The 27296-nt window shown below is 40.6% G+C and overlaps 1 protein-coding gene and 1 non-coding gene across 2 annotated transcripts; both read left to right on the top strand.

The window, feature by feature from the left end:
- Window positions 1-9058: 9058 nt before the first annotated feature.
- Window positions 9059-25651, top strand: csnk2a4 (casein kinase 2, alpha 4 polypeptide). The gene is made up of 13 exons (XM_042405780.1): window positions 9059-9208; window positions 14972-15278; window positions 15375-15486; window positions 15576-15677; window positions 18848-18898; window positions 19180-19239; window positions 19526-19609; window positions 19863-19973; window positions 21073-21174; window positions 21453-21553; window positions 22611-22759; window positions 23487-23576; window positions 24168-25651. Exons 2-13 carry the CDS (start codon window positions 15178-15180, stop codon window positions 24284-24286), a joined length of 1182 nt encoding a protein of 393 aa, XP_042261714.1. The 5' UTR covers window positions 9059-9208; window positions 14972-15177; the 3' UTR covers window positions 24287-25651.
- On the top strand, window positions 18953-19089 carry LOC121894866. Its single transcript, XR_006095640.1, has one exon. It is a non-coding gene; the product is annotated as a small nucleolar RNA SNORA57 (small nucleolar RNA).
- Window positions 25652-27296: the final 1645 nt, after the last annotated feature.

Genomic DNA, 27296 nt, shown 5'->3' with positions numbered 1-27296 from the left:
AATCTCAAACCTGAGCAAATCAAACTGAATCTAACTGCTTGGCTACATACAAACTAGTAAAACAGTTTGTAGATTGTAGTTTGTAGATAAGTGAAGATGAAAAAAGCAATCTGTGCAACCATACACACCTCATATTATTTCTGTTGCTGGAATCTTCTGCCTGTAGCCGTTCAGAAGAGGAAACCTACGGGGAATTCCAATGGAGGTTTACCTTCCCTGTCTGAGTAATGCCACGGAATCTCAACTGAGGAAGTAATCATTCTTTTCCTCAGCGGGTTCTCTCTAAAATTGTTGTATCCCAGCAGTATCTGACTGTACAGAGCCTTGTCAGGGTGGTAGTAGGTGCAGAGTGCCAGCTAGGAAGGCATGAATCAGAGTCAACTCTGGGAAAAGGTAAAGGCAAAACAGGAAAGACACAAATTACTCTTGTTGGATCTATTGTGGTGACTGATGATTACTCATGGGGACCATCAGGGACTGTAGCACATTGCTGGACACATGCCAACAAGATCAACCACAGAAAGGAAGAAGCAGAGTGTAAAGCTTGGTGTTTCAAAACATATTTGTAAGTTCATAAATCTGTGCATTCTCATGTTTGGAACAGAAAAAGCACTTCCTAGTTCTCCTGAATCCAACTGAAACTGGGGTAGCTAATTCTCCATTCATTTTGGATATTTGGAGCCAGTATCTAGGAAAATACAGAAATCTGAGGGCTGATCTTTGGCATGACTGTGCTCTGGTAGTAAATCTCCCGGGTTGGGATCCACATGTGGTGTTGATCAGTCACAGCTAATATCACCTAACACCCTGTGTCCAGACAAACACAGCTGCTGATGAATTAATGTTATAGATCACACCGGGAGAGCAGCACTGTGGGATGTGTGAGAATCCGTGTACACGCAGAGATAGATAGAAATCCAACTTTTTAATTAGATGTGCTCAGAGGACTTAAAGAGGTACTTAAAACTCGAATGCCAGCAGATTGATATGAAAAATCTGCACCAAATGACCTTGCAACAATCAAATAATGTGGTTAAAATAAAAGTAGACAAGATGTCCACTGTGATAGATTACCTCACTCAAGCAAGTCTGAAGTCTCTGCAAGTTGATTTCAGAGTGACATGAACTGAAAAATGTATTTTTTCTAAAAAAAAAAAAAGCAGTGTTAAAGGAATTGTTCAACTTTTATGGAAATACGCTTTCTTGTTAGATCAGTAGTTCAATACCATTCTAAAGTCTATACGGTAAATATGGAGCTAGAGCCAACAGCTGGTTAGCTTAGCTTAGCACAAAGACTGAGAACAGGTAGAAACAGCTAGCCTGGCTCTGTCCAAAGATAACAAAATCCACCTACTAGCTCCTCTAAAACTCACTGATTAACACGTTACATCTTGTTTGTTTAATCCATACAAAAGCCAAAACATAAAAATGACAAGTTTTGGTTTATGTGCTGAACTTTTTCAAGGCTCCCTGTTTCCAGTTTTTGTGCTAAGCTAAACTAACTGGCTGCTAGCTGCAGCTTCATATTTATCATACAAATATGAGTCATTATCGATCTTCTCATCTAACTTTTATTAAGAAAGTAAATAAGTGCATTACCAAAAATGATCTATGAGCTATTTCAAATGGACAAAAAGTGCAAAATCTATATGATCATTAATACTGTAATATAGTGTAATATCTACAATATGTCAGGGACTGAATCATAGAGGGGTTTTGTTCAAAGTAGAAGCTGTAATGGTTGATCTGCTTAGAACTCCTGCATTATTCATTCCTATCAATCCATTTTTTTTCACTATACTTGAAGTGTTCATATGTTTCTATAGAAGCTGTGCTTTCATAGAAATCCATCATTGGTGCATGTGATACGTCTGTGTGTGTATGTGTTTATGTTGAGAATAGCATATCTGTGTACACTGCAAAACTTTACGATACCTTGGGCCTATGTATGTCTGTCATAAGCACTCAAAAGTTACTCATTACTGTGCAGTGCAACACCCTAATCACAACCAACCATGAGATTTATAGCACATTTTAAACATTTGACAACACGGTTATGACTAAACTGAATCCTTTAAATCAGCCCTGAAGTGATGTTTGGAGGTACACCCTCTGGAAGAAAGTTATTGCACTCGCAGTCCTCCGGGGCAGCACAAATAACTGCACGCTTGCATAAAGCATCCCAACCCTTCAGTTTCTCTCCACCTGTCAGTGCTAAAGCCTAATTAGAAGCTGCTGTGTGAGCTTATCCTGCAGCTCCGAGGGCCTGGTGGAGCACCGCTCAATGGCTCCCAGAGGCCCCCCCAGGCAGGAAGATGTCATAGAGGAACAGGAAGGAAAAGGCCTGAGTGCTCGACCCTGTTGAGGCCCTCCCTCTGGGGCCCAGGGCCCTGGGTCAGTGCCAGCTTTGACATCAATCGGGACCCAGATGGCCCACCGTGCTCAGCTGATGCTTATTTTAATTCCTGGGTGGGAAAACATGGCTGAACAAAACTCTCAGTGTGAGTCACTGAGCAGTTTTACAAAGAATTCACTGAATGGGAATGTGCGTGTGTGGGTTACATTAAAGATAACAACAAACAAACAAATTAAAATCTAAAACAATTGAAAATGTAAGGAATACATCTCTTTATCATGTAACAAGTAAGTGTAAATAAATATGTATAGTAAAATATGAGAAATAACATATATAATTTCACTGATTACAATGTGTGGATATCAAAAATTGTGACACCATGGAGTGGAAAAAGAAACATGTATACATGAACTGAAATGGCTAAATCACTGCATAAATAGGCATAAGTACTAACATAAGTGACTATGTGATAATAGGTCTGAGTGCTACCTGCAGAAAAAAAAAGACAAAAAAGTAATCAAATTAGGATAGTAAAACGCAGTGGTGAGACAGAGGGAGAAAAGTTCATATCTTCTCTATATTATTGGAATTCTTTATATACACAAGAGGTATGTAGAAAAGTTTGAACAACCACCTATGACTGCTGTGGTTTCTCATTAAAGTTACAGATATCCCCGCACAGGACAGAATAAAGTTCCATCTGAACATAAATTATTCTGTCAAAGTCCTCAGCGGCGCTTTCCCGATCTTCATCTCCATCTGGTAAGCATTAGTAGAGGATACCATGGGGCAAATAGGAAGGGCTAAGATTGCGATACAGTTCCCCTCCACCACACTTAGCCCTAAACAGACCCTTATGGTGCTGTAGCTCAACTGCTTGACAGGGCAGACACCTTCCGCCCACTCACTGCCTCTTGTTCAACCCCATAGTTCCCCGGGCCAGCCGGCCTGTCAGAGGAGATAATCGCCATCGGACACGCACTGCGGGCCCTTTCATGGGACAGCGGCCTTGGATAGGCTGCTTCCGATTTTTATGATTGTTTTCCATTGATGGGTGGAGTGGGAGAGCAGGGAGCAACCTAATCCTCTACAGCAGCCAAACAGGCACTAACTGGGCCAGACACAGTAGTGTGTGTGTGTCTGTGTGTACTTGTGAATGAGTCTTTGGGTTTGACTGATATTAATATTTGAAGGCTGATACTAACACATAGCTATTAAAGTTGTGGCATACTTGCTATGGGAATTTCTTTAAAAGAAGTTTGTAAAAATGGATGCACCGTAGAACAAAACTCTGTTAGAGGCCATTTCAAAATTGAAATCCAAAACACCAACAACCTATGACGAATGTGGATGCAGAGCTGCAGCAGTAGGAAACGTTCCAATGTTTTAAAGTCTGTCTTAAAACAAGAGTCACTGAAAGAGTCATTAGTAATTATTCCTCCTGTCCATACTGGCCATTTCAAGATCCCTTCCTAACATGGCTCTAATGTAAGTGATTGTGGTCAAAATCTCCAGTCCTAAGTCAGCTTCCTATCATCTTAAGAATATATCAAGAATTAAAGGACTTATGTCTTAGCAGAATTTGGAAAAACTTGTCCATGCATTTATCCTCAGTAGACTTGACTACTGTAATGCTGTCTTCACATGTCTCCCTTAAAAATCGATCAGACAGCTGCAGCTGATTCAGAACGCTGCTACTTGAGTCCTCACTAAGACCAAGGAAGTGGATCACATCACTCCAGTTCTCAGATCTTTATGCTGGCTTCCTGTCTGTCAAAGAACTGATTTTAAAATACTACTGTTGGTTTATAAAGCACTGAATGGTTTAGGACCAAAATACATTTCTGCTACATTATGGACCATCTAGACCTCTCAGGTTGTCTGGGACAGGTCTGCTTTCTGTCCCCAGAGTAAAAACTAAATATGGAGAAGCAGCATTCAGTTTTTATGCTCCACATATCTGGGACAAACTCCCAGAAAACTGCAGGTCTGCTGCAACTCTCAGTTCTTTTAAAGCACAGCTGAAGACTTTTCTGTTTGCTGCTGCCTTTTATTACATCAGACTTGAGGCTTTTCATTAATATCTTACACTGCACTGTAACTTTTACTCTCCCGTTTTATCTGTCTTTTTCTATTTTAGTTTATTTTTATTTCCAGTTTAACACTTTTTAATTGTATTTAAATGTATTTTTATGTTGCCTTTCATTGCTTTTACATTCTGTCTGCCTTTTATATTTTATGTAAAGAACTTTGAATTGCCTTGTTGTTGAAATGTGCTATACAAATAAACTTGCCTTGCCTTGTTCCATGAAAAACATAATCTGAAGTTAATATGAGGCTTCAGCAAATGAAGTGAGTATCTTCGAATGTTAGAGTCTTGTTAGTTCAAGTGTTTCCCCTGACAATGTTTCTCTGTTGAGCTGCAGAGGAGGGGTATTAATACAAAATAACTCTACTGAAGCCTCATATTAACTTTGGACAAACTTTGGAATATATTTTTGCACCAAATGACGACTGTGGATTTTGACCCTCATCTCTGAAATTGGGAGCGCATTAGGAATTGATTTCTTCACAGCCAATACAAACAGGAAGAATGAGTACAGTAAGCAAAAAACACGCTTTTCAATGTTCACATGGTCACCAGACCTGTTTTAAGACAGATTTGAACCTTCAGCATTGAACTCAGCATCGAACTATGGTGATCGCACCCTGGGCCCAAAGTGTGTTATGCAAAATTCCAGGTGCAACTGCAGATGTCATCGTAGTCATAGTTTAACAAGGTCCTAGTTGAACAAGGGTTCAAGTTCAGATGAGCCTATAGTCACAGTGAAATTTAAAAACGTTTAGATCATGTGATGACACTTGTCCAGATGCAGTTGAAAGCAACAAAATACCTTTATAATATGGAAAATAAGCAACATTTCATTACGAGTTGCAGTCAGTGAGGAATGTCCATTATCATATATCATAAGTGAAGGACCCTTCCTGCTGATACGCTCAAATCAAAGGCCAGTATCGCCACACAGACATATCGGTCTAACAGTGCAGATGAGTGTGTGTGGGCGTGTGTTCTGTATGGGCGATGGTGTTGACACACTCTCCTCTCCGCAGCGGACACTCTCGGGACTATTGTTTCCCTCCCAACATGCAGTGGGAGGAAGTGGTGGAATGACCTGAGACATTAGTACAGACAATATCAGTCCACCAGGGCAGGGCTCTGATTGCTCTCTCCTTGGCTCCTGCTCCTGCGCTCTGCCTCGGTCTTAGGGCGGTGGTCCTTAATGAAGAGGTGAAAGGTGACTAATCTGAGGCCCGATTTCTCCCCCTGTTAAAATAATACAACACTATGTGTGCACAGACTGCTCTGAAGGAGGAAAGAGGCAGACTTCCGCAGCATGCCGATGTCCATCATCCCAAGCTTTCTTGGGTGTGAAACTCCATTTTTTCTTTGCCATAGTGACATACTTTACTTTTGAACGAAACCTGCTCCCTATTTTGACATTCTTTTAATATCATTCCACACATGCTGTATGAGCAACCTACCAAATTGAATCCCTTTTACAAACAATAAAGCTGGTTCTGAAAAGGGCAAATACATTCCACATCCAGTGTTTTTCCCCAACATATAATTAAACTGCTCTGTGCACTTCCCTTCAACCCTAGACTTTACTGCAAGTAATCAGGTAGCCTGTATCTGGCAGAGATTTTTAGGCGATAGCTGTCCCCTCTGTCAAAAACCCCCCACACAAAGCAACATATATTAATTTAGTTGTGACACTGCATTGGAAAAACTCCCTTGAGTAAGGAAGTTTGTGGATCTGAATTTTAACAAGACATGAAAAACGATCTTGGGGCCAATAAATGCAATTGTTCGCTGCTGGGAGCCTTCTGTAACTAGGAGATGGATGGGAGGAAGAATATACGCCTGAAAACTTTGAACCAGTTTCAGCACCCAGAGCAATTGTTTAGAGGATATCCTCAATCAAGGCCCCAAAGAGCACAATGAATAGTCTCGCTGACAGAAACCTGCTGCCCCCAACAACCTCTTCGACCTGCCTGCTGCGTGGTGAAGAAGAATGAGTGTGACGGCTCTCGCTCTAAACACAACACCACAGTGACATCTGAACTTTGTTTCTCGTTGAGCAATGCCAAAATGAGACTCGTGCCATTTCCTACATGTCACTCATCTGATTATGGCTTAATGGTTACTGGCACAAAAGGGAGAGGAATTACTGTTTTTATAAACATTTATACACCAATGGCCGGATTAACCTGTAGGGATAGCCAAGGGCAAAAATTTGTTGATGGGCCTCTTTTGACCCCCTCGCTCCCCCTGTGCACTGTGGGAATACCCTGTCGCCTCTTAGGGGGAAGGGCAATGTAAAAAATAAAATAACATCATTTAGGAATAAGGACCATGTGAGCACAATAAAAGTTGCAACAATTCAAATCTTAAAACTAGATTTGACACAGGGCCCCTCTACAAAACAATGCCACAAGATTATGTACTAATGCTGGACCTTAGTTCATACTGTACTTTTATGTTTTTTTTTTAAACTAATTAGCAGTTAATTAATTTATATAAACCAACTGACAAAAAATGTAATGTGGGGCTTTTTGGGCCCCTGGGGGTCTGGTGCTCTAAGGCAGTTGCTCACATTTCTCAGTTATTAATCCAGCCTTGAATACATGCTGGTGTTTTATACTGCAAGAGGAAATACTTTTTTATTCAAAGAAAAAGCCTTATTTTGGCTACATGTGGACATATACTGCATGTGCATAGTTATCTATGTATGTGCATATTTAATAATAATAATGACAAAGACTACAAAAACATCTCATAACAGTTGTAGTACAGAAGTCATGGTCTTTGTTTAGAATTTTTAAAAATACGATTACAATGTACTTCTTAAAAGAGAAAAAACATAAAACTGGTGAACAAGAGCAAGTCAGATGAGACATTGAAAATCTATGGAAATGTACAAGGGAAGTAAATGACAATAAAACATCATGATGTCAAAGTAAGTTTATAAGTTAAGTAAGATCATAAACACTGAACTCCTAAAGCAGGTCTAACAAGTCTTAGAAACCTGATGGCAAAGCCTGATCACCTCTTACAAATATTCTCCCTTTTTGTTGCAGTGTTGTAAGATGATGTGTTCTAGTACAGTGTGAAAGATGAGCAGAGAAAGAGTCGCCCCCTTTTGGACATAGCCGGGATTCCATCCGATTTATTACTTACATTTCTTTTTTTTTTTTTAACAAAAAAAAAAGCTAAATATTGATTCTCAATTTTGATTTGTTAAACTATTATAACAGTAAATATACACTCACCTATGAATGATGTAGCCATCCCTTGTGCCAGTCAGTATCAAAGTGTATCATTTCCCTGAGTTTGCTCAACATAAAACCATTTATTTAAAGGGTCTTTTGATTTTGATTTTTTTGAATCTGTGTTTTCTGAACTATGGGCCAAAACCTGCCTAACCGTGTGTTACATACATTACCTTATGGCAACTTACCTGGGTCCTGACCCTCCTACCAAGGCTCCAGGTACTGTTTTGACATGAAGAACATCCTACACAATCGACTGTAAAAACTAAGCACATACAGTGTGATGTCTATGATGTGATGTCATCCTTAACTTTCCAGAAGAACAAGTGGTAACCACCATAGCTGAGAGAGATAGCCTGACATACCTGTCAATCAAGAGGAACACACCCCTGGTATACCTTTGTCAGTTCAGTTTTTAAGTGAAGGTTTCTGTTTTTCAAATGTTCACTTATTAATTAGTAATATTGACTGTGAGGGGAGAAATGTAAAAATGAAAAGAGCTACTGAGAGCTGAATATTCTATGGAACAACTATTGACATTATATTCCCAGAGAGAGGTTGCAAATTTTCCTGTTCACTTCAATTCCCCTCCAACACTGGCTTCAGTGTTCAATAGTGGTGGTTGCTGCTTGTTTTGTGGTACAGTGCAGTCATAAAGCATTAGGACAGTGACACATTTCTGTGATCGTTTCTGCACTCCAGCATGTTGTATTTTAATTGAAACAGTGACTTTGAGATGAAAGAAGTGATTCCCAGCTGATCACTGCAGGATTTTTTTTTAATAGTATCCCAATTTTAGAACAAAGTAAAGTAACTGGAAATGTTTCCTCTGTAGTCACTTGGAGGTCTGCAGGCATCTCATACACTTTATATACAGTCCACACTTGTAGAACAGCCTTCCTAACCATCTGGGCAGCATAGACCCTAGTCTCTTTTTTTTCTCTTTAAAAAAAAAAAAAAAAAAAGGCTTAAAGACCTTTGTATTCAGGTAGGCTTCTTCATCTTAACTCCTATTATGCTTATTTTCTTTATGCTGTACGTTCTATGTTATTAATACTGTAGTACTTTGAGTTTCACTATGAAAGAAAAGTACGGTACTAATTAAACGTAACGTTATTATCATTAAAATGTATTATCTTCACTTGTTGCGAGTTTTGGGGCCTCTCGCCTTCAGACTGCTCTTCAGGCTTTAGAGCTTGACTTGGCCAGTTAAGAATATGTCGCTGTTTGGCCACAAAAGACATTCAGTGTACTAAAGTAAGTGAGTACAGAGTCAAAACAAACGTGACAGTGACAAGTTTGTTCTCACTTTTTTTGGTTGGTCCGCGACCTTGCAGAAGCGTGTCCCTCCGCGGGCTCCGTTGCAGTACTCGGGGACGGAGGAGGTGGCGGCGGTCAGCCATATTGTCTCTGATACAGCAGAAATCACACACCGGCGACGGAGGGAGGCGAGGACCGCTGGGTTGACCAAACTGAGCTTATTGGAAAGCATTTCGGTCGTCGAATTGATCAAAGGGGGTAAATATGTAACCCAACGTGTTGCTATTGTTGATAAAACCGACTCATCGTCTCTGTGGTGCTTCTGTTAGCCACGTTAGCTTAGCTTAGCAGGCCGAGAAGTTAGCAACACCTGCTCACCGACAGCCTTCCAGCCAGGTGCTCCAGCTAATTGAGGCTGGGGCTTTCGTTACATTAAATTACAGCTAAAATAGTTAACCACTGCCTGAAAATTATTTGTCAACATCTTGTAAATCTTCAGTTTTTAAGCGAATTGTCGACGGAATATCTGATAACGGAAACAGCTATAAATTGTACCTAATTTACTAACTTAGTAAGTTTTAACGTTACACTCACACTGGTCCACTAAATTTATACACCCATCACTGAGCTTCTCAGTGACAGATTACTGTTGGAGCGTTTTGTATAAGTTATAATCTGATCTTATTTAGTGCTGAATGGTCTCGCTAAATTAGCTGTTAGCCAACCTGGATGAATCCGGTCGATCCGGAAAAGGTTGTTTTATGACGGTGTGTCTGCGGATTAAAAGCAATAAATCATCGAGTTATTAATGTTAACGGAGACTTGTGAATAACTTCGCCCTGACGTTTCGGAAGAGAAAGAAAAGGAAGAGAAAGACAACGAAGCACTCTGTATGATCCGCTGTATGATCCGCTGAATTACGCTTATTTACGGCATCATGTTATCACGTTAGCCAACGTTGGCTAGCCAAAGATTTCACTCTATAATGTTAAGTAGCAAACTGCTCTGCTATTATCCCCGGTTGTGTGAAGGACTTATTATAGCTAATTATATTGAATCAATTAAATTAGCTACAGTGTGAGTCAGCTGTTAACAGCGACTGCGCAAGCGACCCAATGACCTGCAAACAATGCGCACGTAGCGCGGAGCTTCACGTTAAATTGTACAAGATGGCTATGAAGCTGCTAACCTGGCTGTTTAACTCTAGTTAGCATATAGCGAATTTTTCATTATATGACACAGTCATAGAGCCACATGGAGTTGTAACTTAACTGGCGAATCTTGCTACTTGACGCCGAGATCGAGAAGTGGCTGATGGTATGCCACTAGTGGTTCAGCTGCATATGCCGTTGTTCTGACGATTTATGCTACCGTTGCGCGAATCGATACCTATCGAAAAATGCTACCTTATGTGTTTTACGTTTCCAGTTGTGTATATCACATAAAAGTATAACTGTCACAATATTATGACCTCTTTATTTGTATTTTGATTACAAACAGGGGTAAGTGTACTGTAAGTATATGATATGGGGAGCATATTTTGATATTCTATCATAATATCATGATTTAAGATTCCACGCATAGCGTATTTTGACAGACCGATATCCTCTATAAAGTAATGCTCCCACTACGGAATCATTTCATATTACACCACTACTCACTCCATGTATACTGTAAGAACATGGAGATCATGTTGAAATACTCTATTAAAATATCTGTATTTATTGCTCACCATCAGCTGATGTCTGGATAGCATGCCTGACAGCAAGGTTGCATAGATTAATGGGAGCAGAAACAGAGCCCAACATTGTGGGTCATGTAAATGCGCAGAAGTAGAACATCTCGATAGGTAGCACATTTTGACAGAACACCTGCATATGCCAATCCCTAGAATGGTATGCTGCTCGTGTTTTACTGGCACATACTGTTTCCTAATGGCAGGTCACTATCAAACTGTCACACCAGTACCGCCCCCTGATGTGTAAAAATTATATATTTTTCTGTCTTTATTGACAGTATAGCACAACGTAGTGCTGAAAATAAAGGAATGTATAAGTTTCTCCCGTCCATTCTGTTGGATATGTGCGATTCTTTTGAAATAACAGTAATTTCATATATCCCTGACAATGTACCCAAAGCTAAAATTGGAGCTATCCTTAGCTAACATGGCTATCCACCATAGCCAGTCTGACTAATCAATAACAGAAATTTAGAGCCAACCAACCAAATAGTACTTACATTATTTTTGGCATGTTTAAGTTATTAGCAGATTGTAACATTTCATCATATAAAACTCCACGTCATGGAACATTAACTAGGCATACGTATGGCATGTTATTTAGTATTCACCATAAATACTTTAAATGAGTAACTGGTTGCTATCATTGTGGCATCCATTTTCTACTGACATAGATGTGATTGGCACAGATGTCAGGGTATTTTCTCACTATGATCTATCTTCGGGTAGGGTGAGATGACAATGTGTTTATGTATTGGTTAAACCTGATAGAGTTTCACTGTAAACTCCAGGACCTGTCTCCGTCATGCATCAATGCAACAGCGTGTCAGTTTGTTTACATACGAGCATGCGTCGCTAACATCACGACAGTGCTGAGAGAAAGATTGACCGCAGTAAAACGCTCTAAAATGTGGCGTCACTTTATTAAAGAAAACGACAAGGCAAAGTGCAAGGCATGTGAGAAGCTAATTAGCTATAAATCAGGTTACACATCAAATCTGATCAAACATTTAAGGCAGCACGGCGTCGGTCTCCTAGCCCGAGCGTGTCATCAGCCTGTGAAAGCACCTCGCTAGCACCTCTAGTAGAGTCAGGGCTACCAAGCAGTGACACACTGTGTATGTATGTTAGTTACTGCTTACTGTCGTCATTAAGGTGTTGCTTTCTTTTCCAACTTTTTCTTGTTGTACAGCTCAATAAAGGAACTCCTCAGCTGCATTCAGACTGAAAACAGCACTGTGTAAAACAATACAAGAGGCTGTGTTTATATGCTGTGTAAAGTGCTTGTGAGACAGTTATCATGCTGTAACCCTGTTTCCCTTTGCGTACATGTGACATGTCTGTGTCCGCAGACCTCAGAAAAAAGGGTGAATGGAACTGCGTGCATGTCCACGAATTGGCCTTTACAGTGACAGCACGCTGTTATTGAGGGAAAGATGAGACAGAAATTATTCAAAACAAAAGCAGAATGTTCAGTTAAAGACTTTGAATGTGCTTTTTTTAATGAAACAAAAGTCAGAGTAAATGCTTAAAAGAATAAAGATATTTTTATCTTAATATTTGACCACTTTTTTTTTTTTTTTACCGTATTGGAATCAAAACTGGGAATCGAGAAGAAGTGCAATCAATTGGCAGAATCAATATGGATAAACATCAGTCACCCTTTTTTTCCAGTTTTCGTTAGCAAAATAAAGGTTTCGCAAATCTGAAAGTGGGTTTAAACAGTGTTAAGGCTTTTGCTACTATGTCTAACACTCTTTTTCATAAGTGTAAGTGGTAAAAAATGGAGAATCAGCCACCAAATATCATTATTTATATTTCCCTTAAAGGACCAGTGTGTAAGATTTAGTGACATCTAGTGGTGAGGTTGCAGATTGCAACCAACTGAATACCCCTCCCCTTCCAAGCATGTAGGAGAACCTACGATGGCTGCAAAAAATGCAAAAGGCTGTCTCTAGAGCGAGTGTTTGGTTTGTCCATTCTGGGCTACTGTAGAAACATGGCGATGCAACATGGCGGGTTCTGTGGAAGGGGACCTGCTCCCTATTTACATATAAAGGGCTCATTCTAAGCTAAAGAAAACACAACGATTCTTATTTTCAAGTGATTATACACTAATTAAAGCATACTTAAAAATGTTATATTCCATTTCTGCGAAGTCCGTTTTGCTAGATGCTACTAAATTCTACACACTGCACCTTTAACTTTCTCCTCAGCTTTCCCCTTAACCCTGAATTGGAAGCTAACTTCAGTGTGGTGCTGCATTGTCTTGTGAAATTTCAGTCGTGTTAGCCAAGCTGCAGATTATTGTTTAAGCTAATGTAACTGCTTGTGAAATAATTCAGTGTATAAGACAAATGAAAGGAAGCAGCATTCTACTGAAGATCTATATTGCCAACATTATAGCGGAAATTCCTGTATTTGTCAAGCAGCAGTACTTCACACTGAAACTTGCCTCACATACCGGGACAGTCAGGACAATAACAATTGATTAATTTGTTATCCCTAGTAATGCAGGGTAAATATGGTATAGTTTGTATTTGTCATAAGGCAGACCAGATACTGCATGATACTTGACCTGGTTGGGAAGGGTTTAAAGTGTTAAGTTGCTCTGATGGTTCTGTCAGCAGTGTGACAGTTAAAGAATGGATTTAGCTATTTGAATGAGACCAGTAATCCCTCCCTGCCCTAGTAATTCAACAGGCTATCAATACGTCTGAGAGTCAACGGTGATGTTTAAAACTGTGTAAAATGAACACTCATCTTGATCCAGTCAATCGATAGAAAATGAATTACGCACAGTTTTGCTAATTTACAAAACAAGGACGTCTGTAGACATAATTAATCAATAAGTAATCAAGGTTAATCAGTAAAAATAATCATCAATTGAAGCTTCATGCTCAACACAAGCCCAAATGCTGGTAAATTGTGGATCATTTAATGTGGAATAGTTCATTTGTTTTGATCTATGGGTCTGCACTGAGGTTTTGTTATAGTTTGATGTAAGCTCTGCACTGGTACCTGTCTTGGTATTAAATGGCATTGTCATGTACTAATTAATTCCATCTATTTATTATATTTATTTGGGTCCATATTAGCCCAAACACAAAGGCACAAAGACAAGAACTTAATATTCTATGAAAGTATCACAGCTGCCGTTTTTTTATCTTTCATTTCAACAATTGCAGGTAAACAGTACAAATATGCTATTCTCATTAGAAAGCAATCTACCAAAAATATGACTTGCAAGTATTTGGTCTACGCAGTGTGTTGCTAGATGACGTCAGTTTGCAGTCCTGCAAACATTGAGCCAGGTTAAACTTTTTGCCAGGTGACCCTGCGTTGTTTTTTTTTTTTTTTGAGTCATTTCATCAGGACCCCCACTGTGTCAATGGAGTGGCCTCATTTGTGTCACACAAAAGAGTTGAACCTGGCTCAACCTTTGATAGACTGCAACGCAATCCAGCAAGGCGTCGCACTGGTCAGTCAAATACATGTAAGCGCACATTCCTAGTGGATAGCTCTAACTTTGTAAATAAAATGACTGCCACTGTGATAATTTTCCAGAGTTGTAAAATTCTGTTTGTATCATATTTCATGTCTCACTGGTAACTGAAGCAACACAGCCTCTTGCGTTTTTTTAACGCAGGGCTGTTTTCGGTCTGAGCGCAGATTGTGAGCCTTACCCACAGGTGCAGCTCCCCCCCTCAACGTGGCAGTTTGGTACAGTGCCACAGAGCTGTGGATTGTCCAGCAATCCACCTACTGATCTCTTCTTACCCTCCCCTATAAACAAGAACTTAAGATACTTTAGTGTCTCAGGGTCACTCATGCTATATTTAAAGCATTCATGCTAACATTGTTTGACTGTATAAGCTAAAAATAGTTGCAATTAGAGAGTTTGTTAGCTTTAGCTAGCCTTTCAACAGCCCGCTCAGTATTGTCTTTACCAGCAGAAATTGTGGAGTAGATCAGTGCGGAAACTACAAGGCTATTAAACAATTAATCAGCAGAAAATATGATTGGATTATTTTATCATTTTTCAAGGGACATTTTGCTGGCTCAGTTTCTCAAGTGTGAGGATTTGTGGCTGTTCTTCATTTCATATTATAAATTGAAGCCTTAAGATGTCACACAATATAAATATTATAAGCTGCAGTATAGCCCTCACCCTCCACCTGTTATGTAGCCACTGCAACATGTATAAACCAGGGATCAGATTTGTGTAATCTTTCACCTTCTCTCACACCAGTTTTTCTCTTTCTTTTTTTTTTTTTTTTTAGCTATCCCACCGTGCCCCTGGTGGCCCCTCCCCCCATCCTCAGATTAAGTCCCCCCCCCCCCCCAAACCCCTTGCCCTGTTGGGATCAACCCCCCTCACCCCCTACCTTCCCTCCTCTTCCTCCCTCCTTCCCACCCATCCTCCCCATATTCCAACCGCCCTCTGCTGCAGTAAGGTCTCCCCACCATCTCTGCCAAGCTGTCGGACATGTCAGGACCCGTGCCGAGCCGGGCCCGAGTGTACACCGAGGTCAACACTCACCGGCCAAGGGAGTACTGGGACTATGAGTCCCACGTGGTGGAATGGGGGTAAATACCTTGTTGACCCTCGTACAACATTTGCAGCATGTTGCTTTTTTAGGTCTGCAACCCAGCTGATGTTTGGTTGTCACTTTGCCTTCACAGAAACCAGGATGATTTCCAGTTGGTGCGGAAGCTGGGCCGTGGCAAGTACAGTGAAGTCTTTGAGGCTATCAACATCACCAATAATGAGAAGGTGGTGGTGAAGATACTGAAGGTAAATCTTCACAGTGACACAGGCCTACTTTATGTCATTCTAGCTTCAGTCCCATCTGACTAACTCTGATCTCATCCCTTTCCCATCAGCCCGTGAAGAAAAAGAAAATCAAGCGTGAGATCAAGATTTTGGAGAATCTACGTGGAGGTCCTAACATCATCTCCCTCATCGATATTGTGAAAGACCCTGTAGTAAGTATAGTATATTGATGTGCAAGAGTACTTGAGTCTTTGTGAGTACAACAGAGACCGTGTTTAAATTATAGATTGTGTAGAAATTGTGTTTTCATGCTGACATCATTTACATTTCACACAAGTGTGCGTTGGGGTTCTGAAATCTCATTACTGTATCATTAGCGTGGTGAGCCCACCACCTGCGTAAGCTTATCGGTTTCTCTTGGGCTTGGGAAATATGTGTCCGTAAGTACTCAGCCAGCTATGGTTTTAAGTTAAATAGATGCTTCTAGAAAGCTATACAGTCTTGTATTCCTATTTTGTGTCAGGGCTCTCTCTAAAGAATGGAACAACAGTGCTGTGCCATTATAATGACATGGCAGTGCCATCATAATCATTGAAAAACAAAAACAATGCAGAAATCCATTCACACATTCAGTGTGGCGTTTTTCCTTCATTGTTCATAATGACAATTACCAGGAATCCACACCATAAACAAGAGTGATGCGTCCACACATTCAGTCCACACTGACTCCGACCTCATCAACAGCATCACTGTCCTCTGAACCAGCAGCAGCTCCTGAGTTACCAGGCTGGGTAGCATTACAGATTTGCTGGACAAAAATTGTTTTTCAATCATTCCAGGTAGGGATGCATGATATTATCGGCATGTCATCGGTATTGGCCGAAAAATGCTCTAAAATGAAACATCGGTATCAGCGAATTCTGCCGATTATGAGAGGCCGATATATTCTTCCCTCTCCGCCGCCGCCCGACTGTGCTTCCCTCGACGGACTGTTTTGTCAGACCCGCTGCTTCTTCCCATTTTAACCTGACTTAACTTTAGCCTCTCAGCTAACGTTAGTCCCAGCCCTCCATGAGGATCCAACCGGAGCACTGAGCCCCAGTTTGTTATTCAGGTTAAAGTGGGAAGAAGCAGCGGGTCCCCCCGGTAGCTGAGTGAAGTGGAGCCTGCAGAGGAAGCACCAGAACCACCAGGGTGAAACGGTCCGTCGAGGAGCTGCTATGTTCGGCTGCACAGATAAGAAACACTTCGGCTGACAGGATGTACCACTCTGTTTGGGGAAAAAATTCTTCTTTTTGGTTTATAACAGCAGTTGGCAACCAGTGCATTAGGTGCGTTACCGCCACCTTCTGCTCTGCAGTGTGGACTAGAGATGAAATCCTACACATTAATCCTGTCTGTCTAATAAACTCAAAGAAGACTCTAACGTTACTGCTTGACCCACTTAGCAGGTTCACTAAAGTTTTAATGCTGAGCTCCTGAACTCGTCAAAGTTCTTCCTTCATATATTGTCTTTCTTGATCATACTTAGTACAATCTAGGCTTGCATGCATAATAGTCTCCTCAGCGAGCTGGAAAAAAATATGTGCATATATTGGTATCGGTAATCGGCCACAATGAGTTAGAAATATTGGCATATCTGATATCGGCAAAATTCAGCTGGGGATGTATGAAAGTGTGAGCTAAGGCTTAGCCTTAGCGATGGCTAAGGCAGGTTTTAGGCACTTCCACATTGGCTTCACTTTTCAGACATGGAACTACCCACTTTGACGTAGTAGTGCATATTTAATGGGATCAGTGTGGACAGAGAGCATCCGATGTTACGTGATGAGACACGATAGTCAGATGCTCGCTTGCTGTTAGGACAGGATGTAAGGTAACATCAGGCTTGACTTAAACAATGCTGTCCTAACTTTGTAAAACACGATTTTTGTTAGCTCCCTCCTTTTTCCTTCAAGCAAAATGGCCAGGTCTACCAGCGCGCTGCTGATGCATGATGTAGTGCACACACGTAGACATAAACATAGAGTTGAATTGAATAGATCGGCCCCATTTTTACAATACCTGATTGAACTATTTGAGTCAGTATTGGACCCATATTTAATATCACTCTGGGAATCGGTGCATCCCAATCCGGGGGAGAGCCCTGTTGTGTTAGTAAGCATCCCTTATCAGGAGTTTAAATTAGTGATAAAATGATGAGTCAATCATGTTGACATCAAATTAATTGCTCACCAAGCTGATAATTGAGAAATGAAATAAGTTATTTATAAAATAAAAAATTAAGAAACAGCTTCTGTTTCTAGCGTCTCTAATGTTTAGTGAAACAAAGCAATTTTAAGACATGATTTTGGCTCTAGTAACTTAAAATATAATCGATTGATTAATCATTAGTGAACATTATCATTAGTTGCATCCTTAGTTCACACTGTAAGCAACAAGTGATCATGACTCATGAATCATTGACGGCAATGAAGTTTTCAACAGACTATTCAAGTATTTTTCAAGGGTTGATTATTATTTACAAGTTTCAAATAAAGTAGCTAGCTAGACAGTGTTAATCATAGAGCATTAAATGGAAATTAATGGCAGGGGGAAAAAACAAAAATTGACTTAATGTTTACACCAACCCAACAATAGATGCAACTATTCCTTTTTAGTAAGAGCTTAATCAATTAATCAGTTAAGTCAATATACAGAAAAATAATTGTTTTTACAAAATGTTATGTTTGTTTGTTTTTTTTTTTTTTTTTTAAGAAAAGGAAGGAGAAAAAAAAGCCAAACATTCCCCATCTGCAGCCTGTGATTTTTTTTTTAAAAGATTTACTACCAGTCTTAGTCTAATGTGATGGTACATTCAACATGTTTTGATTACTGGACTGTTGGTTGAACAAAACAGGCAATTTGGTGACATCACCATGGGCTTTAGGAAACTGTGACTGTAATTTTTCACTGTTTTCTGGCATTTTATAAACCAAATGATTAATCAGCAGATTAATCGATAATAAAAAAATGATCATTAGTTGTAGCCCTGCAGCAAGTATAGAAGCTCTGAATGCAACCACATCAGTGGTGAATCTGGCAGGCTTGAGATGAAGAGAAGAGAAAGTGGAATTGTTGAAATTTGAGTGGCTGTTGACAGCTGTGGCTCGTTGACCGTCCACAGATCAGGGCAGAGTTTCCACGCTCACTCATCTCTACAGGAAATGAATGGACATGTGGGGACTTTGCCTTAAGTGTTGCTCACAGTGTGGCTGCCTGGTTAGTTAGTATGGACTTTTCATTAGTGACATAGCTTATGCCAGTGTTGCTGTTTGACTGGGTCTTAGTATTGTAGGTTGATACAGCAGCAAAATAAATACAAAACTTTTGTCTTTTTCAGTCTCGGACACCCGCCTTGGTCTTTGAACATGTTAACAACACAGACTTCAAGGTACGAACGGAACTTTTTATTTACTCTGTAAAATGTCATGTCAGATTATGAAAACCTCCTTTCTTGGCATACTCGCTGTTTTCCCGTACACGTGTGTGTATGTGATGGAGGAATATGAAAGTCCAGTGCTATGTCTTCGGTGCCAGAAAGTCAACCGTCTTCTGGTTCTATCCTCAATCACTGGCACATCCCCTCTGGTTGATGTGTGACTGCTCCATGAACGTGTGCTGTCTGTTTAATGTAGGACATTAACATATTAATGACTTTGTTTTGGTCTCCAGCAACTGTACCAGACCCTGACAGACTATGACATCCGATTCTACATGTACGAGATCCTCAAGGTGAGTTCATCTGTCTCACACATGCCTCTCAGCTCATAACCTATAACCTCTACTCGTCCTGAGGGTGCATTTAGTCCTTAAACACAACAGTTTATGCCTCTGAAAGAAGTCCTTGTGTTTCTTGGTTTGTGTAGATACTTGGGTACAGGCCTCTGTTTTGGCCATCAACATGTTTGTGTGTGCGTGCTGTCTGATAGGCAGAATCTTTTTGTAATCTTGCTGTTTTGGATTATTGTGGAAAAAAGTTTGAGGATTGGATCACAAGGTCACTTGTCTTTTTTTTTAGGCTCTAGACTACTGCCACAGCATGGGAATCATGCATAGAGATGTGAAGCCTCATAACGTGATGATTGATCATGAACACCGCAAGGTGAGTGAAGAACACAATCACCATATCCACAACCTTGACCCTAACCCGGAGATATTAGAATTATGAAATGTAACTAGTTCAAAGTTCAAGTTGGATCATTATTGCTGTTATTACGTCATTCTATGCTTGGACTCGTATTCATACAATAACATGACAAATAAGTAAATGTCTATATATATTTTATTATATAATCAGAAATAATACATGCATGGTCTATTTGTGGTTGCTAACAGCTTAATGTCTCTGTCTGTAGTTACGCCTTATTGACTGGGGTCTGGCAGAGTTTTACCACCCAGGACAGGAGTACAACGTCAGAGTGGCCTCCCGCTACTTTAAAGGACCAGAGCTGCTGGTGGACTATCAGGTACGACTGCTATGCTTTTGGTGGATTTGGCATGTTTGAAGTGCTGCTAGTTTGTGAATAGAGTCTTTCAGGAAAGCCCTTTGCTTTTCATTCCTCTTGATTTATCCATCATACACAAATCTCAGACCCTCCTATCAGATTCAGTGTTTCAGAGGGGACTAGGGTGATGCAGTCGGTACATCTCAAAACATTGAATTATTTTAACTATACTTGTCTAACAGTCCCCCTGGTTCTCCATATGACTTAAGCTTTAGGGTTGCCATGGTGAGGAAATTTTCCCACCGACTAACTCGTGACAACACCGGTATTACTGGTTACACCGGACATTTTACAAAAAAAAAGACATTCGTCAATGACGCTCATCTGTAGAGCGCTTACATTGATCCTCAACGTTAGATTTGTGGTTTAGATCTTCCCCTTATTTAAGAGTTAGTGACGGCAGGCTTCAGGCTGCTGCCAGCGGGTCGTCCTCTGTGTACAGCCAGGCTGTGGTGCACACAGACGCGGGGGTGAGCCAGAGGACGCCCGCCGCTTAGAACCAGAACCGGAGCAACTCGCTTGCCATCCGGAGAGATGCACCGAGAGCAGGCTAAGCAGCCAGAGAGCAGGAGAGTTGCTGCTGAAAACAAGCACTGACACCCGGGGAGACCTGAAGGCAGCTCCTCGCTAACAGCTAGCTAGTTTACAGCAGCAGGACGGAGAACAGACGTCTCACTCTGCTACTTTTTGCTGTGACTCTGCTGCTGCTGCTGCAGACGCTCCTGGAGCAGACTCTGTCAGGTTATAATTGTAGCGTCTGTCGTCCAACTAAGTATTGATAAAACGCTTGATACTTTACAAATTGGAGTTTTTTTTTATTTGATGAACATGGGCGCTGATACGCGAAAATGAAATAAATGGGTTTTTCTATAGAAAAAAGTAAAACTATGGTATTGGTGGTAGACAAGTAATGTAATCGGTGTAGCTCCCAACACTGTGTAACATCGACCACCACGGCAACCCTACTAAGCTTTATGATTTGATTTTAAGATTTCATAATGAGATTATTATGCTCCCATCCTGTCTGTGCTCCCTTTGAGACTTTGACTGTGTGTTTCAGATGTATGACTACAGTCTTGACATGTGGAGCTTGGGCTGTATGCTGGCAAGCATGATCTTCAGGAAGGAGCCCTTCTTCCATGGCCATGACAACTATGACCAGGTAAACAAAGCAGGGTTGGCAGGATAACATTTCCCTAGTGGCCACTGTTCAAACAGCTGATAGCTGACGGATGGACTTTCGTCAGCAGCTTTACAGTCACAGCTACACACAAACGTTTCTTCGTTGGAAGGCTGTGACTGTGACAAGCAGCTACATTAAAAAAAAGCTATGACTTGTTTTCCTTCAAGGCCATTTTTATCCCATGACTCTTGAGTCCATATTGTTTAAACTGCACACAACACAGCTGACAAACTGTTCCTGGTTTTTTTCTCCTGTAGTTGGTGAGAATAGCCAAGGTTTTGGGGACAGAAGACCTCTATGACTACATCGACAAATACAACATTGAGCTGGAACCTCGCTTCAACGACATTCTGGGAAGGTGAGAGCTGCTACTGAAATCGGCTGCTGTCTTACGCTTTTGTGGTTTCTTTAGCACTTACGTTTGAAAAGAAGAACTAACCACTATTAACACTGAATCTAAACTCTAACTATAAAGCAAGGACTCTCTGTCAGTATATATGTCCTTTGCATATCTGGAGAACGAATCATCCAATGCACTTTACACTCGGTGGGTGTATTGCTGGGGACCCAAGGACGTGCAGTGTCGACTGTGAAGTTGTTTGGATGAGAAATGTTAAAGATATTAAAAGAAGGCATTTAACAGATCTCTATTGTTTCTATACAGAAACAGCAACATCATAATGTTTTACATGCAAAGCACAAATCTTTTGAGCAAACATACAAACTCAAATCTGAACTGAAGGCACAGAAAATAAACGATACGATCCAATATGATCGATCCACTTTATTTTAGGATGCACATTTTATCAAAAGCTCTCTGTTATGTATTTTATTTTTAAATGCAGCCCTCATACATTTATTTACTATTAGAGTACTTATTATTTCTAACATCTGTGTTTCTTTCATGTCATTGGTGTGTACACTCATTCACACCTCACACCAACAGTACTCATTTTTCTATGCGTTGAAGCAGCAGCTAGAGGCCAAGCAATAGGCGCTGCACTAGTAGGTCAGAGCATCATTATGTTTATCACATGCTGCTCTGTGGTCATGATTAGGGCTGCAACTAATTATCATTTTCTCAATTAATTGTTTTCTCTATGAAGCAGGAAAACATCACAATTTCTCAAAGCCCAAGGTTACCTCTTGAAATGTCTTTTTGTCTGACCCAACAGTCAGACAAAAAAGACATTCAGTTTACTCTTTTGAAAGAAAAGCAGCAAATTCTTACATTTGAAAACCCGGAACCATCAAACGTTTAGCATTTTTACTTGAAAGATTATTGAAACGATTCATTAATTATCAAAATAGTTGTTTGATTTTCTGTGGATTGACTAATTGATGCAGCTCTAGTTGTGGTCATCACAGTAGTGTCAGTCGATGTCAGAGCTAAGTGTTGTGTTATTTTCCTGCAGGCATTCTCGTAAGAGGTGGGAGCGCTTCGTCCACAGTGAGAACCAGCACCTGGTCAGCCCCGAGGCTCTGGATTTCCTGGACAAGCTGCTGCGCTACGATCACCAGGCCCGGCTGACTGCCCGCGAGGCCATGGATCACCCTTACTTCTGTAAGCCCTCACAGACAGAATAAAATCAGAAGAGAGCCAGGCCTTTATTTGGAACAGGCTTATGCTAGAGACAGGCTTTTATTACTCATTTCCCCTGTTCACCATTTAATGTAAAGTTACAACCTCCATGTTGCCCTGTTGTTGTTCCACAGCACTTAATTCCATTAATGAAACAGTTACTCTGCTGTTCTCACTTTCTCTTCTCTAACAGAAATATGGTTTTCATTCACCCGTTAATTCCATTCCTTTCACTTTTCTGTTTTTTCCTGACTGATGTAAAGCTGCTGTGAAGGCAACTCACTTCTAGCAGATCTTTCACATTAAAAGTCTTCCATCCTGCCCGTTACTGGTAGGTTTTTAATGTGGAAAATCTACAGGAAGTATTCTGTTGTATTGATGGAACATCGATTGGGGAAAAATGGAAATGTGGAAAAACTGTAATGAATAGGTGGATGAAACAAGTGTTTGTTTTAAAAAGGGGAAATGAGAGAGCAGAGTGAGTATAACATGACTGTTGGTGTACTGATGGAACTAGTGTTTGTATATGTTTTTACCATGTGAGCTGTTGCAGAAGGTGATTCCAGCCCCTTAGTTGGATTTTTTTTTTTTAACCCAGCATGTCTTTACTCATACTGGCCCTGCCCCCAGCTATTATTTGAGACTTCCACTATGTGAATGTCAGCTTTTACATGAGAATTTAGTGTATGTATTTTTGTTGCTCCTACAGTTCCCATCGTGAAGGATCAGTCTCGTGTGGCCGGTTCAGCTAACCTGCCCAGTGGGAACACAGCTGTTAGCACAGCCAGCATGATCACTGGTGAGAACATGCACGCACGCATTCACAGTCATACCATAAAGTCATTCTACTGACCCACGTTCTAAATAAAACATTTATGGCAAGATCACTTTTAATCCAGTATGTCTCTGTTGCTGCAAATGGTGCACAAAGGACTTTATCACTATTGTTATTACTACTACCTATGACATCGTTTTCTCAGCAGCTTGCTGAGATCTTGGAGCAGAGCTGTAAAACAGTACACGCACGAGTGATCAGACAGGTTTTAGGTATCTCTACAGTTCAACCACATTATCTGAGCCACTGGTTTGGAAGCGAGAACAAAGGCCAGCATTGAGATGCAATCCAAATTGTCTGTTGTAAATGTGTATCAGTGCTGCCTCTTGATTGAACTTCACCCCTACACAATGCAGTGGACAAATTCTGACAGCTTGGTTTGTCATGGTTCACAAACAGTTCAGCCTCATTCTCAGAGCTCAGCAGTCACGCAAAAACATGCTGTAAAATTCAAATGAAATGTTCCTTTTAGAGAATAATGAAGCTCACTGCCTCCTCTTTACACATGTGGTTTGTGTTAGTTGTCTAACAGCGTGTGTGGCTCCACTCCTCCAGGTATCTCTGCCTTGCCAGCCTCCACTGCCCTGGGCCCGCTCACTGGCTCGCCAGTCCTGTCTGCTGCCACCAATGTCCTGAGCACCCCGGTGCCCGCTGCTGCTGGCGCCCCGCAGTGACACCCCCCCCCCCCAACTCCCACCCCCACCCAAATCCACTCTCAGCCCCCCTCTCTCCCCAATCTCTCCCACAACCACAACCACTGGGGGGGGAGAAACTAGACAGGTGCCACTCTGCCAGCCCTCTCCACATCCAACCTAACTCAGTGTGACCGCGCCTCACCACCCTCCTGGCTGGAGGATGCCGTTGTCTAAGAAAAGAAAGATGTTCTTTCTGTTCTTTCCATTCTTTCCTTTTCCTCCTCGAATGAACGTGTTAACCTGACATCTGAAATGAATGTTCTGTGTAATTGAAATATACAGGTATTCCCTATCGTTCTCCCACAAAAGCCGTAGTGAATACAAAAGGGGTGCGTGTTTGTGTGTGGCGAGTCTGAGAGCGAGTGTGCACGGCTAATTAGTGTTTTAGTTTGGATTGTGAAGGCACTGGTCAATAAGTACATCAGCAGAAGACAAAAGAAAGAGCTGTTGGCCATCAGGACCAAAAGGAGCAGATCCTGTATAGTTTACTACTGCAGCATTGTCAAAAACAAATCAGTTTCCCTCAGATTGAGTCTAAACACCCTCCAGATCACAGCATTTTGGAAGTGTTTGGTGCTGTTCTGTGCTCCAGGTGTATGTGAACACAATGACACTTCAACACTTTCTCTGCCTGAGTAGTTTTGTCTTGCCTTTCTTACCAAACCAGATCACCAGTCTTCTTTTGATATGCGACCCCCCCCCCCCCCCCCCCCCCGTCACGTCACCTACCATTTATTTGTTTTGTACTGAAATGTTCTGGACTGCTGGATAAGGTTCATTCACCATCAAGTGGTTTGATCGACTCTAGTGTTGTACTATAATCTCTTAAGAAGCCAGGTAAGGTTCATTCAGGTTCTCAAAGACATGGTTTCTCAAACGTGCTGCTTTCCAGTTCCTTGAATTACTTCAAGTGGCTTTTCTTGAATTACTTCAAGACATAACCAAAGTTTACTCAGTCGGTTGGAAGAAGAGACTGACCAAACCGAGTTTTGTTTTAACGGGAGTTACTCATGGAGCTGCTGTAACGCAGGTTGACTATGTGGGTTCTAGTGAATACGATCACGTGATATAATAATTCTCTGCAGGTGACTGAAGTGCTGTTAGTTTTGGAGGAAAGTTCAGTTCCGTGAAGTGTAGTGACATGGGTAAGCTTTGTGACGAGTAATCCAGATTATTGGCTTTCACCAACATGTTGAGGGAAGTTTTGAAGTTATAATGTTGAATAGCACTTGAAGGGTAGAATATTCCCCAGTGTTTTAGTGCCAGAGTTTGAAAGTGTAAGTTTTAGACCCTGCTGTACATATGCATCTTTTTTTTTTTTTTTTTTTTTTCATTTCAAAACCTGAAAATGCAAATAAATCAGAACATGTATACATTGACCTGAGAACGGAGCAGTTTGAGTCCCTACATCACTGTATATATTTTTATGTCCTTATGTAGAAGACTAGTATTTGAAAATATTTGTGTAAATAAACACGTGTTTTATTTATCAGGTACATCTGACTGCTTTATGTCATCTTCATACAGACCACTCTTCTTCTCACACTTATCTTGCATCAACACCTTGCAATGTGCAAATTATGGCTTTTCTAAAGTGAAGTTACATTGCTATTTGAAAACCAAAAGATGTACATGCACGTATTATTCTTGCTATGACAAAAATATTAGTCATTTTTAGTAGAGTGAACATTTTTATAGCTAGATGTACAAAACTTTTATATAGTTTGATTAAAACCTTTCAACCACATCTCAGTCTTGTGAAGAAGCAACATTGGATTACTCAGTACTCCAGCAATTCATTATTGCTCTTTGAAAAAGTTGGGATTCACAAGAAAAAAGTGTATCAGCAGAGGCAGAGACATCTTGACTCTTGTTACTGGTATATTCCAGAAACACTGGATTAAACACTTTGTCCTCCCAGTATCTTTTCATCATACCCTCCCTGCCTGCTAAATGCACACGCCCCAGTTTGTAACACAGGCTGGCTGTTATAAATTTGCTGCCTCCAAGCTCAAACTGAGATATCATCAGCTTTTACTTCATACAACTGTTTTCACAGCAGTACTCCTTGTGACCATGACCTGTAATATGATGCCCTCAGATCATTTAGATGTCAAGCATCATGAGTGCTCAAATGATAAGACTAAACAAATACACATATAAACTGTTATATATTAACTAAATGATTTGAAAGGGAAATGAATGTAACTGTCAAACTACAGTAACTACTGTGGTTCTGCAGGTTCACCAAGTTTAATTCAAGACTATTTAAGACCTTTATAATACCACATAGAATGCAATTTAATACCATATATATCATACTATACACTACATAATGATATAATTAATCAATGCAACATGGGCCAGATAAGCGGTATAAGATGGATAGATAGCACAATTAAAAAATATGAATTAATTGTCTTTTTTTCTAAATCTGCAAGTTACTCATTGTGAGTGGGTGAGCGTCCGAGCTACTGTAGCTGCAGTAGTGACATTGTTTGCTGCAGGTCTGATGGTGCTGACTGCAACTCCACTAAGAAGGATTGAACAGCCTCGTAGGACACACAATCGACTGTTGCACCACTCCTACTTCTAGTATATAGGTGTATAATGTCTACTGGAAGCCCGCGATCACATGCAAAACATTTTATAACTAAAATTATTGACTTCGGCAGGAAAGAGGAAATATTTTAGATGTATGCAAACTAGATTTAAAACTTTTTAAGGTCTTTTTTTGAGGAAACTGATAATGACCTTTCAAGACCTGCAGATACCCTAAAAAAGTAAAGTTGTAACAGTGAAGTCTGCGAAATCACATATATGCACATTTACCTCATTTTAGTAATAATTTTTTAGGATTATTTTTCTGTTAATTATGTATGTGATTGTTGACAGCCAGAGCATGTAGGCTCATTAGGACGGCCCTGGATTTGCAGTATAAAGCTGTGTTGAGCAATGTTGCCAAATAAATGTAACAAGTATTGGCCAT

The sequence above is a fragment of the Thunnus maccoyii genome, chromosome 3 (assembly GCF_910596095.1).
Source record: "Thunnus maccoyii chromosome 3, fThuMac1.1, whole genome shotgun sequence".
NCBI classification, from domain to species: Eukaryota; Metazoa; Chordata; class Actinopteri; order Scombriformes; family Scombridae; genus Thunnus; species Thunnus maccoyii.
Note: the sequence above shows the minus strand (reverse complement) of the source record. Positions and strands in the feature narration are given on the sequence as shown.